Raw genomic sequence first — 19273 nt, 5'->3', positions numbered from 1 at the left:
AAGTTTTAATTTGATGAAGTTCAAGTTATCAGTTTTACTTTCATGGCTAGTGTACTATATGATATACCTCAAACTAGTTTCTAAGTGTGGTGTGGAAAGGGGAGTCCAAGTTAATTTTTTCATATGATATTCAATTGATCTAGCATCATTTATTGAAAACACTATTTCTCAGTTGATTAGCTTGGTCCCTTGGTTGAAATTCAATTGACTGTATATTAGCAGATCTATTTCAGAACTCCTTTTTCCATTGATCTATTTTTCTATCCTCATGTCAGTCCCACACTATCTTGATTATTATAGCTTTGTAATAGGAGTGTTAAGTCCTCCAACTTTTTAAGATGCTTTGAGCTATCTTAGATGTTTGCATTTATATATAAATTTTAGAGTCATCTTGTCTAAATCTTTTTTTAAAGCTTTATGGAATTTTAATAATTGTTGTTAAGAATCTATAGATCAATTTAGAAAGAATAGAAATCTTAACAATATTGAGATCGCCAATCTACTAATATGGTGTATATCTCCATTTATTTGGGTCTGTTTTAATTCTGGTAGGATATGCAGTCCAATACTCTCTCATGATGCTGGGTGGTGGCAGTGAGCTGCAGCCCCCAGTCAGCCATGTGATCAGGAAGGTAAACAACTCAAACACTCACAACCATTCTGTACCCATCAACCATCCTGGTTTTCGCTTTCAGTACACTAGTCAATACGTTACAAGAGATATTCAGCACTTTATTATAAAATAGGCTTTGTGTTAGATGATTTTGCCCAGCTATAGGCCAATGTAAGTGTTTTGAGCATGTTTAAGTTGGGCTGGGCTAAGCTGTGATGTTCGGTAGGTTAGGTGTGTTAAATGTGTTTTCCACTTGTGCTGGGTTTATTAGGACACAGCCTCATGGATAAGTCAAGGAAGGTCTGTACAGAGAAAAGAGGGGAAAGTCAAACGACACCTTGAGGAAGCAGTCAGCCAAACTCAAACTGTGGGACTTTCTACAACAGTCCTGATCTCTTAAAAGAGTCAATGCCATAAAAATGTTCTAGATTAAAAGAGACTAAAAAGACATATCAAAAATACAGTGTATGATCCCTTTTGAATCTAGGTTTTGTTTGTTTTTTAAAAAGCTCTAAAGAAAGTTTTGCAAAGAAATGGGAATATTTGAATATGAACTGGACCTCAAAAATTGTTGGGCCCTCTTAATATTATTCTGTGAATGCATAACTTTTCGTATGAATGAATAAGTTTTGAAAGCTTTTCTGTCATAGTGCTTACACAACGATAAAAGGATAGACTATCCTTCTACTCTACCAAAGCCAAGGAATTCTGGGACACACTTGACATGCATTTCCAGAGGCTGCTACATTCACATCTTTTCTCCCAATTTGGTCTCCCATAGCCTCTTTAAAAGAATACACAGAGATATAAACATTAAAACTCTGAGAATTTTTATGAAAATATAAAATTCTTTTCTAATCATAGTTTTTCACAGCGATCATTAATTCTGACATCCATTTATGTTTCCATTTTTGTGGAATTGCCAACTTGGTTTTAAAACCTATAGATTTCAGTTGCATCTTATAGTGTGGCTTACGAACATCATGTTCCTTTAGGCTATAACCACATTTAGGTTGAGCCATGTATAAAATATTGTGAAATTTTTAGAAAAGATGCAAAATTATGGTTTCAAAATAGATGTATTGGCGTTGCCAGAAAGAAACTCTGCAACCTCAGCCATGCTGGCTATGTGGGTGCACACTGCTCACATTTGTTCGTATATGTGGCCTAAGCGGGCAGGCCAGCCAGCCAGACTTGTTAACAATCCTGACAAGAGTTAGTAGAACAAAAGACACTGAGAAGCCACAACAAGCAGCTGTGTCTTTTGTGTGTGTGTGTTTGTTTTTAAGAGCCGGAACATGAATGTGTAGTCATCTTTCAAGAACTGTTATTTTGTCAGCCACACAGTTTGATTTCTATGATAAAGTTGAAGATTTTGGAAACATATAGTTCAGTTTTGTTTTTATAATATCAAAGTATTAATGTAAAATTCTATTGACAATAAAAGCAGGAAGAGTTAACATACTGCTGGAAGTGAATTCAGAGCAAGATGCTAATCAAATTAAAGAACTATACAAAAGGAGATATAGACCCACTGAAAATGGGCAGTGGTGTAATGAATACCATTTACAAGCCCAGCACTGTATATTCAAAAAGCAATAAAGTTGTAAAGAAGATCTATGAAAATGCACTTTCAACTTAGAGCCAACTCCAAATAAAAATTTACTGGTTAGATTTTGAATTTGAACGTGCACTTTCCAAGCATGAGGTTGAAAATGAATGTATTTGTGTTGGGAGAGATTTTTGATTCATCGGAAAAGGAGTAGGCAAAGGCTGTCTTGTTTCAGGTCCATTTAACCAATACTCACTGTCTGCGGGAGCTGCCCTAAGCATGGCGGGCAGTAGCAGATTCCTGCTGTCAAGGAGATTACACAGTACTTGGGGAGATAAGAAGCATACGCACCTGCCTACAATGCAAAGCAATGTGTTATGAGTGCTAGAAACGAAGGCAGCAAAACTCAAAAGAATCTCAGAGGAGGGAGAAGCCAGAGGACTTGGGAGAGGTCTTATGGTAGACCTTAAAGTATGGATTGTTCAGCAAAAGATGGAGATGGCAGGGCAAAGGCTTAGTCCTGGGAGAATTTCTGTGGCTTGTGAGTTAACAGTGTCTCCCCTCTGTGTTCATATGGAACCCCATGCCCGCATCTATTATAGCTTTTACCAGAATAGATTATTATGGTCTCTTTAACACACTCGCTAGACGGCAGTTTCCTAAAGGACAATTAAAATCCTCATTGTTTGCACATTCTGTATTTGTGTATTCACATCCTTGCTAAAATGTATTTGTAATCCCCCCAGTTAATCCTTATAGCACTTTTGCAGTTATTCACGGACACGTGTGGAGCCACGAAAAATTTGAGTTGCCTGGTGCACGTGTTTCCAGCTGGGGTTGAACAGGACCACGCTCTGCCTTCTTGTGTCCGCTCTCATTTTGTAAACAAGTGTCGTCTTCCCAGTATTTAGTGCCACGTTTTTTGCATTTTCGTCCTTTGAGCTGGTGATCTTCCTGGTTAAAATGTTCCCCAAGCATAGTGCCAAAATGCAAGGGGGCTGTGATGTGCCTCACAGAGAAAATATGTGTATTGGATTGCCCGTGGGTTCAGTGTTAGTGAATCAACAATGTGTATTAAGTTAGGTGTCTTTAAACAGAAACACACATAGAACAAGATTATGTATTGATCAGTTAACGAAAATATTCTCACCAGAGGCTCTTAGGAACAAAACTTTATATTCCCCCAGGAGCAATGATGTGGTATCTACAAATTCACTGTTTGCAGTGACTTTATACAGCGAACTACCCTGAGTAATAAGAATTGACTGTATGTGTTACTTCCATATGCTTAGCACTTAGTGTTTAGTAGATGGCCAAAGAGTTTTATGAGCAAACACCTGAATGTAGGGAGTTTGGAGGAATAAACCAGCTCATTGGAAATGTTAAATACTGAATTCAGGAACTGGGGTGTGAATACCATGCAGGCAGCGGGAAGCTGTCAGAGACTGTCTCCTGGGAGTGACCTCTCAGCTGTGAACTGTTCACCAAGCATTGACTGAACGTTCTGGGTGGCGTGATAGACAGAATGAACATCCCCGGGGCCCTGCTGGCAAGGAGATACCGCAGAAGCTCTCAAAACTCCTTCAGCAAGATTGATTTCCCAGGGATTTATGAGATGGATTGGAATTGAGAGAAACGGGAGACATAAAACCAAGTTAGGCAACTCCTGTAGCAATCCTGATACGAGGTAGTAGACACCTGGATTAGGATGCTGGCAGGGAGAACAGAGAAGCAGGGGGAGATACTTGAGTTATTTGAAGGAAATCCACAGTATATGACTCGATAAAGAGGATGAGGGAGATGGAGGGACAAAATTAAACTCTGAGGTTTGCTACCCCATGACTTTGTTAGTTCCTGTGTTTGCAGATGTTTTCTTCAAATGTTTTCCTCATCTCAGGTAGCTACTCTGTGCTGTGCTGTCTTTTAGGACATCTGTGATGGGGTCACAGTCCCCATCTGTTGTAACTAAGCAGCTGATCAACTGCCTAGGGTTTGGGGTGACAGCCAAGGACAGCACATCTGGTTTTAGAATGAATGGTGAAGCTTTATTGCTAATTGTGAAATTTTTCCTGGGGGGATCCAGAGTTGAATTATGCCTCTTTTTAACTGAAAATATGTGCCATCCAGATGACTTCCACTCTGATGACAAGCTATGTCCGTCATTGTATGGCTAAATATTCCTAATGCAACTATTACTACTACGTTAGTGAGAGAGTAGGATGGATTAACATTCACTATTGTTCTTTGAGAAATTGCATGTGAAAAAATAGAGACCCACGGATCTCCATTAATTACACTTTCAGTGGCATATGTAAACCAGTAAGCTTTTTTAAGTTTGCAAAGTAATTCCTTCATTGTGAGGTACAGTGTGTTCAGTATCTTTCTTTATAGTTTCTATAAATCAAGAAATAAAACTTTATTTTCCCTCAGCATGATACAGACAGAAAGCTTTAGTTTTAGAAAGCTATTTAGTTAAACTTTGGGTTAAAATACTTTCTCAATGTGCTTTTTTCTTATTAAAAATCATCTTTTAAAGAGATAGTTTATATCTTACTATAAGCTATTTGCATTACCAACTGTTTTATAAGGTTATGGAAAACATATCCAACTTGGAACCTTTGGAATAATACATTTTTTTCCCCCTGGCATACTCAGATAATCAAGAAATATAGTTTTTTAATGTCAATTTTCAAGAAAAAATTTGAATGGTGCCAAGCTAGTAGTATTTATTCTATCTGTGGCTAAGTACTACGTGTATTTAACTCAACTTGAGGTTCAAAATCAAAGGAATTTTGATGTTCTTTATCTTTTTTCATATGCTCTGAGTTTATCTTTCTGAACAAAGCCATGTTTGTAAAGGATATTAAGTTTTGTTTGACCTTCTTCTCAACTGCAAGTACTTGATGGACCTTAATACAAGGTTATGCTCCCTGGACTGATTGATATATAAACAGAAGACAGATGGTGTGGAGATGACTCTGATGATAATTCATTTTTCAGCTAGTCAAGAAGATATTTTGATTACAGTGTGTTTAAGTAACTATAACACAGTCTGCAATGTTGGTCTTGCTGGGAAGGGAGCACATGGAAAACAAGTTATGTGTTATTTGTGCCCCACAAAGGATGCAGTGTGTTGTACTGATTTTAATTCCTAGTGCTAGATTAGTACTGGAAGAGGTTAAACTGTGTCATGCAGTACGGTAAGTCAGTTAAACACAGACCAAATAGAAAAGGTAACTGCACAGCTTTGAGCCATAAATATTTGTCTTGGAAAGTATTTAGATGTTACTATATGAAAGAAACCAGTATTTTTACATTTAGGTAACAGTCTGTATACAGCTAATTAAAGAATTACATGGCTTGGTTTTCAGTTTATGTGAATCGTAACTATCATGGAGCTTGCTTTCTGTGTCAACGAGTTTAAAACTGAAATCAGAGAGCTGACAACTCAACAGCATGTTATGTCCCTGCTGTTGTTAAAGTTTTGAAGAGAAGTAGCTAAGCGAAATGTCAAAAGGAGAAAAAATAATTATAATTGTGTGAATAGATAGGCCATTTAAATTTTTATTTTCATGTACTAATTACAGTCTCTACCTCTGTTTTTTTGTTTCACAATAGGATAATTGATCACTTAGATGGAGTTCGTTTGTTGTGGTCCCTACTAAAAAATCCTCACCCAGACGTGAAGGCCGGTGCAGCTTGGGCCCTCTGTCCCTGCATCCAGAATGCAAAGGTGAGAAGAGACTGCAAGTCAATCCATTCTAGAATCTCTAATACCATATTGAATAATGTCACCACAGGTCACTAATTTCTTTTCACTTCTTTTTGGTCAGATTTATCTGGGGGAAAAAAATGTGCTGAACGTTTGTGCCAAACTAATTTTTGAGCAATACCTTCTCCTGGTCAGTTTTTATATGTAAAATGAAACGGGGCTAAGATGGCAGTGCTTATTACCATGTTCTACATGGCTGGTGCAATCAAAACCACTACCCCAGGTAAATTAGGGGGAGGAAAGTTGACTTATCTTATCTCTTGGGTGAAAAGAAAATTGCATTACTGCTACTTTCAGAAGCTCAAGATGACTTCTATGTTATTTATTGTCTGAATTACTACAATGAAAAATCACTAAGTTCTTTGTTACCTTGAAAAAGTCACATAATTTCATGAATCCCGCTTTTCTTATTTGTCAATAAAGACTGGATGTAAAACCTATGGGTAAAATTTTTATATGAAAAAAGACTGAACTGGAAGTTTCTGAAGTCTTTTAGCTCTTCATTTGTAAATTTTATTATTTTCTTTGAGGATCTCTTTTCAGCCCATTTCTGTTATCTTCACTTAAATTTCTTTTCCTATAGGTTTAGGGATTTCCCTTTAGGATCCTTGTTGCCAGAGATATTTCTCTCTGTTGAGTATTTTTATCTAAAGTATTTTTATTTAAAGCACTTAATTCCTGTAATAAATTTAACATACCTCTATCTTCCTAAATATTTGTGACTAGAAGTAATCTTTTGTAAAAAGTGAATTGTGATATATAGCAATAGTAGAAAAGACTTATTACAAACTGGTTAATGGAACCATTTTTTTATAACAACAAAAAAGGAAAAATAAAAATAAAAACACCTCAAATGTCAACCTACAGGAAAATGGACAACAGGATGATAGTACAGTCATAACATGTCATACAATGCAGCAGTGAAAAATGAATGTATTTCAGCAATGTGTTCATCAATATTGATACATCACATAAACATATTGAGCAAAATAAAAACAAGTTTCAGAAGCAGACATACAATATAATCCTATTATATAAGGTCCAAAGAAATTTTTTAAATGCAAAATATAAATGATATTATTTAGGGAGCAAGAAAGAAGCCTACTGGAGAAAGATTGCTACACATCCTTAAAGAATATCTTTAAGGATATTCTTTAAGAAAGACCTTAATCTTCCTCAAGGAATCTTTAATATCTTTAAGGATCTTAATTATCTTTAAGGAAGGTTAATGGTATCAGAGGCAAGCCAAGATTAATAAGCAGAACTAACTTCAGAGGAAAGAGATAATGTAAAGAACAGAAGATAACATCAAATTTTTAAAATTAATATCCTCAGAATGACCCGAGGGATACTACTAGGCCCAAAAAGCCTGAATAAAAAAGAAATATTCATAGATTAAAAATGAACTTTTAGAAATTAAAAATATATTTGAAAAAGTAATAAATTTAATAAAAGAGATAAATACTAGGTTATGTGTGATGCTGGGATATGACTACGTAATTATCTGGATGATAAGGTCTAGTAAATAGCTAAAAATGTAAAGTAAAAGTAAAAACTAAATAGGAATCGCAAGCACACAAAAAGAGAGCAATTGAAAAGAAGAAACAGTCATTTTTTTTTTAAAGGAGGGGGGTGGTTTCTGTAAGTTGAAGAGTTGAAGAAAGACTCCAGTCTTCAGATTGAAAAGATCCATTTAGTGCCAAGTAGAGAAAAAGAATTTATCTACGCCTAGACACAAATACAAATTTGGTGTTTCCAGAAATTAAAAGAAAGGAAAAAGTTACATAAGAGTAAGAATCACACCAGCATTAGGCTTAACATTATTCACAATAAATTCTACAAGAAAAAGGAACAAAAAAGCCTTTACTGTCTTTAGAGGAAAACACTTTTTATGCTGGAATTCTGTACCCTGCAAAACTAGCATTCCAGTGAGAGTAGACTAAGGACAGAATAAAGACATTGAGCCTTTAGAAATGTCAGCACTTAGGAAAGTTATCCCCCAGGGGTCTTCTTTGAAAAAAAATTACAATGTTTTCCAGCAAAACAGAAGATTCTAAGGAAGAGAATAACATGAGTTATAGAAACAGTAATGAACAAATAAATCATTAGAATTTATAGCTAAATATGAATTTGTGTTGGTAATATGGCTTTCAAATTTTGTCAGATTATTAAGAAAGAATTTCTTTAAAAGTAATGGCATAAAGTAAAATGAAAGCAGATGGTGTTGTCACAGTAACAATCTGAATCTAAACTACCAGATGATTCGGAAAGCATGTTAGGGAGTGGAAGGTAATAGGTAAAAACATGCCAAAAGTCTTTCCTTTTCCTAGAGAAGGGTGTTAGAGATACTGGTTAAATCTCAATCATCATTGAAAATATGATGAATTTAATATTATCATTGGTGAGATACCATTTTGTATAGATAACATTTCTATCAGTGCTGTTATTACATGTAAACTGTGTCCTGTATTCGTATGGACTTCAACTCCAAATCTGCCTGTTTATCTATTATTAGCTTTAAAAGGTATTCCAGCATTTCCACATTCATTATTCTTGCCCCAGATTTCTGTCCCAGATATCCAACTGGTCTCCTTTGCTGGCAACCCAAACTGAGCCACACTCAGGCTTTAAGAACAACCCATCTTGTCTGTGTTTAAGCCCTTGGCCCCAAGGCCAGTCTACACCCAAGCCCTCATAAAGAGCTCCATTTCTCCTGAACCTCTCCTGCCTTCCACTGCTCTCCACTCCCACCAACTCAGCATCTTTGAACTCTTCTCAGCTCCCTTCCTACCACTCCTGGGGGAAGGAAAGACCCATGAGGATCTCTGCTTGTTCACTTCTCTTACCAAGAACTTCTGTATGCATTTTCATTTGGGTAACATGAACATCTGAAGAGTTTTGAACAAGGAAGAGACATAAGCAGATTGGCTCACTAGAAAATGTGTGAGTGGGTGACTGGTTAGGCTATTACCATGATTCAGTGGAAAGTAATTAGAGTTTGACCTAATACAGGGACAGTGTGGGTGAAGAGGAAGAGCAAATACAAGAAATGATTGGGAAATAGTATCAGAAATTGGTGAGTTATTGGATGTTGGCTATGAGAAAGAGGTGAGAGAGAGTATGGATTTTTGTTTTTGTTTTGGTCTTTTAACTTTGACAACTAAGTAACCTTAGTTGCTAACCTTGTTAGTAACCTTTACCAAACATGGGAAGAACACAATTTGGGGAAAAGATGGGGGATTTGCTTTCATCCAGGTATAGATGTCCAGTCATTTTAATATATGAATCTGGGTGTCAGGAGAGATTCTGGACTGGAGATATATATATATATATATATATATACATGGGAGCCATCAGTATGTAGGAGGCGGTTGAAGTCTTGTGCAAAGATGAACGGCAGAGGGTGTGGGCAACAAGAGAAGACCAGTGACAAAGAACAGTCGCAGAGGAAGACTGACATGTGATGAGATCACCAGGAGAGGGCAATTTCAGGAAAGACAAGAAAGGGAGCAACGCCAAGAAAGGAGGAGTGTTCAACAGTATCATTTGCCCCTAAGAGGTCATTTGCCTTTGAAAACTGAAAAGAGCACATTAAATATGGAAATGAAGAGATCATCGGTCATAGACATTTCAGTTGAGAGGTGAGAGTTTAAGTCCGTGGTACTGGAGTGAGAAATGAATTAAGGGGAGAAATAGATACAAAGAAGATTAATAGTTCTTTCTGGAAGCTGAGCTGTTAATATCAATAGAAGGAGCCAATATGAAATCCGGAAGGCAGTTTAGACTGAGGGAATGACTAATATGGGAAAGGCATGAGAGAGATGGAGAGGGTGTGTGTAGGTAGTAGATGGAGAAAGGAAGAATGGATGCATGGAAGGAAGGAAGAAAGCATAGCTCTCACTGTGCCTAAACCTTCTAAGCACATTGCTCTAAGTAGAGTAAAAAACTTCTGGAGCACCAAGCAGAAGGACACTTCTAGAATACATAACTCCTGAGGGTGAGCCCTGTGACAGGAAGGATTCTGGTAAGAAACACTGAAAAAGGCAACTTCTTACTTCATCGAGGCAACGAACACATGCCCAATCTCCTGTCTCCCTGTCTATCTATCTGTCTGTCGGCCTATCTATCTATTTATCATCTATCTATCTATCATCTATTTATCTATCATCTATCTATTATCTATCTATCTATCTATCTATCTTTCTGTCATCCAATTCAGAAGTTATCCAATTCAGACAAAGTTATCAAAGGGATCTGAATTAATACCCTTCTGTGAATTTAAAGACTTGAAGTCACACATTTCTTAGCTGACAGTAAGTATAATTTGGCTGATTATTTCAACAATGGGGACTGGCTTTTCTGATTACATAATATAGAAGACATTTCCATAAATTGAATTCACTAAATATGCAGAGTCAAAATTTGATGTCAAATATATCACAAAATTCATCTTTTATGACTAAATTTATGATGAACATTTTTAGATGTCAATTCGAAATAGATGAGGATGCATAGCTTTCCAAAAATGTATTGAGATATGTGAGCAAAAATTTTGAAGACTATTGGTCTAGTATATCAGGTCTGGCCCTCGAAATGGGAGAGAAGGAAATTTAAAACATCTTTCCTCAAGAAAATACCCTAATTTGCAAGACTCTTGTCCTTTTGAAAACTCCTATTTTCTAAGACCAGGAGGTGAATATTATACTGGTTTCCTTTCTTGCATACTTCTAGAACAAAACTCATCTTCCCAAGGCAGAAGCATACCTCAGGGGTCAAGTGCAAGAGAGGTCATGTGCTCAGAAAGGCAAGAGGAAAGAAAGCACATTTATATTAAAAAATAATATCTCATTATGCATATAGATCCCAATCAAACCGTGGTTTCAGAGAGCTCTATCTAAAAGAAATTTCTATGATAATGGAAATTTACTCTTCAGATATTGCAACCAGTAGCCATGTGTGGGTTTTGAAATGTGACTAGTCTGACCGAGGAACTAAACTTTTAATTATATTAAGTTTTAATTAATTTAAGTAGCCACATGTAGCTAGTGGCTCTTGTTTTGAATATCCCAAGTCTAAGATATGCAAATAATGGAGAGTTGTTTTTGAAAAGCAACTTCTACAAAAAGTTCTAAACCTCAAGAATTATATAAGTTGGCATATGGTTATATATTCACTATGCCAATTTTAAAAGTAAAGAAAAACACAAAGGAAAGTGTCTTTTGTGTTTCCATATAAATGTAAAATATTTTTTGTTCTAGTTCTGTGAAAAATGCCATTGGTAATTTGATAGGGATTGCATTGAATCTGTAGCTTGCCTTGTGTAGTATGGTCGTTTTGACAATATTGATTCTTCCAATCCGAGAACATTCCATCTGTTTGTGTCATCTTCAATTACTTTCATCAGTGTCTTATAGTTTTCCTAGTACAGGTCTTTTGCCTCCTTAGGTAGGTTTATTCCTAGGTATTTTATTCTTTTTCTTTCTTATTCTTATTCTTTCTCTAGTTGCTTTAGGTGTAAGGGTAGGTTGTTTATTTGAGGTGTTTCTTGTTTCCTGAGGTAGGATTGTATTTCTATAAACTTCCCTCATAGAATTGCTTTTGCTTCATCCCATAGATTTTGGATTGTCGTGTTTTCATTTTCATTTGTCTCTAGGTATTTTTGATTTCCTCTTTGATTTCTTCAGTGATCCATTTGTTTTTTAGTAGCATATTGTTTAGCCTCCACATGTTTGTGTTTTTTGCAGTCTTTTTCTTGTAGTTGATTTACAATCTTATAGCATTGTGGTTGGAAAAGGTTTTACATGTTATTAATTAATCCTTTCCATACTAACCCAAATTAATAATTAAAATCCATAAAATGTTTGTTTTTTCAATACTCATACCAAAAATTAATCACAAATCAGGAATAGAATAGGGTTTTTTTTGTTTTGTTTTTCATTCAAATTTTAACCTAAACATAGTAATCTGGGGGTTAAATGAGATTTTATCTCATTTTCACCCATGTATTATACCCAAGGAGATACAACTTCTGTTACCTCTTAGTAATTGTGAAAGACAGCCCCAGAATATAAAATGATGCTGGTGAAGAACATGTCATAGTTTTAATAATTAGCAGTTAGACTGGGTTTATACTTCATAAGCATTTACATTTAATTTTCATTTTGCCTTGAGCTTCATGACAGTACATGAATATAATAAAATTAAAACTGATAAAAGTTGATAATGATTTAACTCAATCTCCAGGCATGTCAAATAATGTCATTAATTCAACAACATTTGTTTAGCACTAACTGTTTGCCAGACCCTGTGCAGGTGCTCATTACATTCTGTATGCCCATTTTTTTGCATCTTAACATAAATGCATAATATTTATGCAATTAAGTTTCTAAAAAAAGAGTGAGGTTAAATGAAGCAAAACTTCCATCATTTGAGCCTTTCTAGAATGTTCCTTCACATAGGGAGAGAAAATAAAGTTACCTATGACCTATTGGTAGAAATTTGAGCACAGTTCCCTAGGGATATGTTTTATAATTGACACTGTGTCCCAGGTGAACAGGCAGTGTCTTCTCTTGGTGGTAAATGTAAAATACTAGCACACTTTACAATCAGCTGCCTTTTTGATAAGCTAAAGTAATGTAGGTAAAGATACTTATAAATGTCTATATGCACTGAAGTTACGAATGCTTGGGACTCCTTTAGGGTCTCACGTGTCTTATATTACATCACTATCCAAAACTTAACCCACTTGGTTATATTCAGGTTAGCATCCTCAAGAATATATTTTGTATAATCTACTGTTTTTGGTAAATTTAAATTGTTTTCAAATAAGAGTATATGTTCTATGGGAGAGTAGAGGCAGGAAACATTTTTTGAATATGCTGGGCATCCAGCTTGCAGTAAAATAACAGAACCAGAAAAGATCTTGCCAGATATTTTGGCCCATTCTTCCCTCTTCCCCGCTCCCTCCCACTCTCTGCTTCAGGTAAGTTAATGACTCAGCTTTCTAGGGAAAGTTTCCTTTTATTTTATAAGAAAGCATTTCCACATTTTTCATGTAAGATGCTTTTGCAAGTCACTTTAGAATTATTAACTTATGAATCATAGGAGTTGGCATCATTTAGAAATAAACCACTTCTTTGTCTGGATTGATGGCACTGACAGTAATGCTGCAGAAACCAGCCACTGTCAATGATAGCTAAGGGCTGTGCCAATCTGAGCACGCTCTGTGTGTGTTCATGTGGAATGGATGTGATGAGGTGTCAACTGTTCGAGACAGATGTTACCCATTTTTTATACTGTTAGCAGCATATACATTAGAACACATTTTCAGATCTGTTAAGAAAATGAGATGTGGAAATTACGTGTATCGGATGGATTGCCTCTTTTCTTGCTGGGAAATATTTAAAGCTACCTATCAGTGAATGAGTGAGACAGCAAAGTATTTCAGTAATGAATTGTGGAATAATTGTGACAAAGAGTCACAAAGTAAGTTGGCATTGTATTTGCATTGTAATTAGATGTATTGAACAAATGGACAGTGGGATTTTTGTAGTAAGAAATATTGACTTTTTTTTACCAGGAGACCAGTGTCTCAACTAGAAAACTTAAAATTTTCCTTCATTCTGGAGAAAGTCAGTATATTATAGTTTTTGGTCACTTATCAGTGATACAGAAAATGTACTAAGTGAAAAAGAAATGTTTTGCCTGCTTGATAATTATCTGTCCATTCCTTATATGATTCGAAAATCAGGGTGTGAAATGTAAGTCTGTTTTATGGTCTTATATTAAACCTGAAAGAATATTTAAGATAGGAAATAAGCACCTTCAGTTTAAAAACTACTCAGTATTCTTCAGTCTATCAAGAACTAAACAACAGAGGCTGAAATAAAACTGAAGTAATTACAAAAAATTCACTGCATATTTTTCTAAGTAGCTTTATTTAAAAGGTTTTATTTAAGGCTTAAGGAAAGTTTGTTGTTGTTGTTTTCCTGTTAAGATTACTAAAAAGGACAGAGATCCTAAGATGTGACCTCTGTAGTGATGTTATTTGGTGAAATTCATGAGCTGCAAATCTGGCTGCAGATGAAGAGCTGCTTTGTAAAAAGCATGAAAGATTTGTAAATGGAAGTGAAAAGCTGCTTCTTCCCAGCTGAATGATCAAACACATTTTTGGAGGAAAACATTGGTTGAACAGGTGTTCAGTATTACGAACTTGTGATGTAAAGAATGCAACAACTGAATCTGGCGAAGATCCACGTATTAAATTCTTTGTTCTTAAGAATCAAAATTTCCTGCTGCAGAAAATCAACTCACATTTGTGCTCCATGAAAAATAAGATATTGAAAACTTACAGAATTCACATAAAGAATATATAATTGTGTTACATCACTTACTTTCAAGCTTTTTGCCAGCATTTATAAGAATCATGTTTCTTTCTTAAAATATCACTGCGTTTTTTTATATTTTCTTTTTATGAATGCTGTAAGATAGTATTTAATCCTATTTCTTTTCATTAATGACTTTTAAAAGGTTTTATTAAGAAAAAAGTAGAAGTTTACATATATTTATTGGCCTTTTTATAAGAAGTGATTCACATAATTCATATTAATTTGTAATCACCACTTCCTCATGAATTAGATGGGAAACAGGTATTTTATTTTAGAATAAATACTCTGTATAATAAGTCAGCTGTAGCATTAGGAACAAAACTCAATCTGTCTTCCAAATCAGTAATATATCCATGAGATCGCTTGGCCTTGTAACCTTCTTAAACCTAATTTTGCTACTTGTTTAGAAAATAATGTCTTGTTGTGAATTTTGATCTCAGAGGGAAAAAAAAAAATCTCTAGTAATTTCAAAACCAGCAACCTGAGGATCTGCCCCAAACAGAGAAGCCAATTAGAAGATGTATGAGAATGATCCCCCAAAAGAGACGAGGAAAAAGTTAATTTCTGTGAGGCTGAAGTACAAGCTTGGGCAATTTTAGCTTCCTGACTACAGGTGTGACAGAACACAGCTGATCAAACCAGGCAGGAATTTGACATCACACTCTGTTTACTTTCAGCTGCCCAATGAGCCATGCCCAATCTGGAAGCCAGAGAGAACCTGGAAAAGGAGCATGTAGGGCTGTAACTTCATACTGAGAAGACTGCCATGGACACGGCTTAGGAGCTTGGATTTGGTCACGTTTGGGCCAAAGAATGTATAGCTGTCCACGGTGTGCCAAAAAGCCTGCATAGGTTTTTAAAACATTGAAAACCTGTTTAAAATGTAATCCGTGTTTGGCAGCCCACCTATCTGGGGTCGGCTATCATTTTTAATAAGTCACCAAATAGTTCAAAGTAGGCTCCTCATCTGGCCCCCAGTTTCTAAAATCCTATAAACTAAAGTGAACTATATTACAGGTATTTTTTCTGTGTGCCAGATTTTCAAGTGGGAACTTGAAGGCCCAAACAAAAGTGAGGGTGTGACAAAGTTGTCTTCAGTATCTATGGGTCACATTTGTTGCGTTCACCTGGATTCCCCTCCTGTCCTGCTACTGTTTCCCATTCCGTGCTTCTCAGCCCCAAAGGGGGCTACAATGGAGGTTGCTAGTTTAGGAAGGGGTAGATTGACAGAGGTGTAGTATACAAAATGGAAAGTAACGACTAAAAGGTATAGCCTGTTCTAAACAGGTGTGCCAACAATAAGCTGCTCATGAAACCATGTAACCATTTTATTTGGAAGTGCAGTTTATCAGTTTCCAGTTACTTTATTAAACTAATAATCTCATCCATTGAGTTGATCATATCATTATCTCCACCTCAGCCAAGAACTCTCAGGACCACACACTGCACTTGATCACCATCAGAGACTGTGTCATCTCACAGTTCATGGGTTTGGACCCCAGTTTCTCATGCAACGTTATGTCCCTCTGTCTCTCTGGGCACAGAGCTTTTTTTGTTTGTTTTGTTTTGTTTTTAATTTTTCTAAGTTGAGGTAGAGTTGTTTACAGTATCATATAAGTTTCAGGTGTACAGCACAGTGATTCACATTTTTAAAAGTTATATTCTATTTATAGTTACTAGAAGATATTGGCTGTATTCCCCGAAAGCAGGCACACTTGTCTTGTTCCTGATCTTGGAGAGAAACTTTCAGTCTTTCACCATGGAGTATGATCTCAGCTGTGGGTTTTTCCTACTTGGCCTTTATTATGTTGAGATCATTTTCTTCTATTCCTAGTTTGTTGAGCTTGTTTTTTTAATCATATGAGGATGTTGAATTTTGTCAAATACTTTTTCTGCATCAATTGATGTGCTCTTATGGGTTTAACCTTTATTCTGTTAATGCAGGGTGGTATACTGATGGATTTTCTTGTATTGAACCACCCATACTTTCTAGGAATAAATTCCACTTTGTCGTAATGTGTAATCCTATTGAATCTGGTTTGCTACTGTTTTGTTGAGGACTGCAGTTTTCATTTTTTATACTGTCCTTATTTGGCTTTGGTATCAGAGTAATGCTAGCCTCATACACTGCATTTGGGAGTGTTATCTCCTCTTCAATTCTTTGGAAGAGTTTGAGGATTGTTGTTAATTTTTATTTAAATGTTCAGTAGAATTCACCAGTGAAACCATCCAGTCCTGGGCTTTTCTTTGTTGGAAGGTTTTTGATTACTGATTCAATTTCCTTACTTATAACTTATATAGATCTGTTCATATTTTCTGTTTCTTCATGGTCCAGTCTTGGTAGGTTATCTGTTTCTAGAAATTTATCCATTTCTTCTAGGTTATCCAATTTGTTGGCATACAACTGTTGATAGTATTCTTACAATCCTTTTTATTTCTCTAAATTGTTATGTCCCTTCTTTCATTTTGGATTTGAGTCTTCTCTTTTTTTCTTCATTAATCTAGCTAAGGACTTGTCAGTTTTGTTTTGAATAGCCAACTCTTGGTTTCATTGATTTTTCTCTACTGTTCTTCTATTTTTTTCTTTAGGAAATAGAGTGATGTCTTCTTTAACCCAATAGTTATTTACAAGTGTATTGCTTAATTATCACATATTTTTGTATTTTCCACTTTTCCTTCTGTTGTTGATTTCTATTTTCATTCAGTCATTGTGTTCAGGAAAGGTACTTTGTATGATTTCAATCTTTTTTTTTTAAGTTAGACTGATTTTGTGGCCTAAAATATAGTCTTCCTGGAGAATGTTCTATGCGCACTTGAGAAAAATGTATATTCTGCTGTTGCGTAAAGTGTTTTATATTTGTCTGTTAGATCCAGTTGGTCTATAGTGTTGTTTAATTCCTCTATTTCCTTATTGATCTTCTGTCTGATTGTCCCATCCATGATTGAAAATGGGGTATTGAAGTATCCCACTCTTGTTTTTAAGGACCTGTCTGTTTCTTCCTTCAGTTCTGTCAATGTTTGCTTTATGTATTTTGGGATTTATACAAATGTTTATAATTATTGTATTATATCTAGTTGAATTGACCCTCTTATCATTATACATCCTTCTTTCTCTTTTCAAATAGTTTTTGACTTTTCATGGAATATCTTCCCATATATATATATTTTTTTCGGTATGCGGGCCTCTCACTGTTGTGACCTCTCCCGTTGCGGAGCACAGGCTCCGGACGCATAGGCTCAGCGGCCATGGCTCACGGGCCCAGCTGCTCCATGGCATGTGGGGTCTTCCCGGACCGGGGCATGAACCCGTGTCCCCTGCATCAGCAGGCGGACTCTCAACCACTGCGCCTCTTCCCATATTTTTACTTTCAATCTATGTGTGTCCTTAGACCTACAGTGAATCTCTTGTAGACATCACACTGGATCTTTTTTTAAAAATCCATTCAGCCCATCTGTGTATTTTGATTGGGGAGTTTAATCCATTTATATTTAGAGTAATTACTGATAGGGAAGCACTTACTTTCGCTATTTTAATATTTGTTTTCTGTATGTTTTGTGGCTTTTTCCCCTCATTTCGTTCATTAATGCTTTCCTTTGTGTTTAGTTGATTTTTTGTAGTGCCATATTTTTATTCCCTTCTCCTTTCCTTCTGTGCATATTGTATAGATACTTTCTTGGTGGTTACCATGGGGATTACATATAGTATCCTCAAGTTATGACAGTTTACCTTAAATTGATACAACTTCAGTTGCATGCAGGCACTTTACTCCTTTACAGTTCCGCTTTCCCACTCCCTCTTGATGTTCCCAGTGCCACACATTACATCTTTACATGTTGTGTACCCAATAACATAGATTTATAACTATTTTTATGAATTTGTCTTTTAAATCTTATAGAAAATAAAAAGTAGAGTTACAAACCAAATTACTATAACACTGCTATTTGTATTTTTCTATTTACCTTTATCAGGTCTCTTTAAGTTTATCCTAAAGTATATTGAACCTCTTGGGTTTGTATATCCATGTATTTATACTCAAATTTGGAATGTTTTCAGCCATTATTTCTTCAAATAATCTCTCTGCCCCTTTCTCTCTCTCTCTTTTTTTTTTCTCCTTACATTTAGTAATTTCAAGTGTCCTGTCTTCAGGTTCACTGATTCTTTCTTCTTCCTATTTGAGTCTGTTATTTTATACCTCTAGTTAATTTTTCAATTTGGTTATTATATTTTTCAGTGCTACAATTTGTATTTGGTGCTTTAAAAAAATTCTATCTTTTTGCTGATATTCTCATGTTATTTCTATATCATTTTCCTTATTTTCTTTAATTCTTTGTGTATTTCTTGAGCATTTTGAGCATACTTAAGATAGATGTTTTAAAGTCTTTGCCTGATACATCTGTAAGTCTGATGCATTTGTTTCTTCAGGGTTGGTTTCTGGAGATTTACTTTGTTCCTTTGAGTGAGCCATGTTTTCCTTTTTCTTGGTGTATCTTGTGGGTTTTTTTGTTGAAAATCGGGCATTTGAAAAAACAGCCACTAGTCATTTCAGATTGGCTTGGAAGACTTTCACTAGTCATTCTTGTCATTCCTATTGGAATCACCTAGGGTAAAGGTGTAAGGTCTTCTCAGATCTTTTCTGGGCATGTGTTTTATCTGGGCCAGTGTGTCTGTCTACTTAAAATGTCCCCCATATTCATAGCTGCTTTTAATGTCTTAATTTCCCCAAGAGTCTCACCCCAGCTTTTTCTTGGGGACTTAAATGTTCTATTTTATTCCTCTTCTTATAACTTCTTGCCCTGAGGTGTCTGTGAGTCTGCAGTCCCCCTGCAGTTTTCACACCCTACAGTGAGTACCATTGTCTTCCACAGCTGCTGCCATCTGAGGTCCAGCATATGCCACAATTTCACATCTAAGTTCTTAGTCACATGAGACAGGGACCAGTCTCTCAGGT

At 35.7% G+C, this 19273-nt stretch overlaps 1 protein-coding gene across 4 annotated transcripts in view; it reads left to right on the top strand.

The window, feature by feature from the left end:
* ODAD2 (outer dynein arm docking complex subunit 2) overlaps positions 1-19273 on the top strand; it is a 200514-nt gene that overhangs the window by 79201 nt on the left and 102040 nt on the right. For all 4 annotated transcript variants that reach the window (XM_022580690.3, XM_089906303.1, XM_089906304.1 and 1 more), the window contains one exon: positions 5784-5898. In XM_022580690.3, coding sequence (XP_022436398.2) covers positions 5784-5898 — 115 coding nt within the window. The remainder of the gene's footprint in view (positions 1-5783; positions 5899-19273) is intronic.

This window comes from Delphinapterus leucas, chromosome 2 (assembly GCF_059928025.1).
Source record: "Delphinapterus leucas isolate spDelLeu-1000000601 "Yukka" chromosome 2, BTC_Dleu_Yukka2, whole genome shotgun sequence".
Taxonomy (NCBI): Eukaryota; Metazoa; Chordata; class Mammalia; order Artiodactyla; family Monodontidae; genus Delphinapterus; species Delphinapterus leucas.
This window is presented reverse-complemented; position numbering and strand designations above follow the sequence as displayed.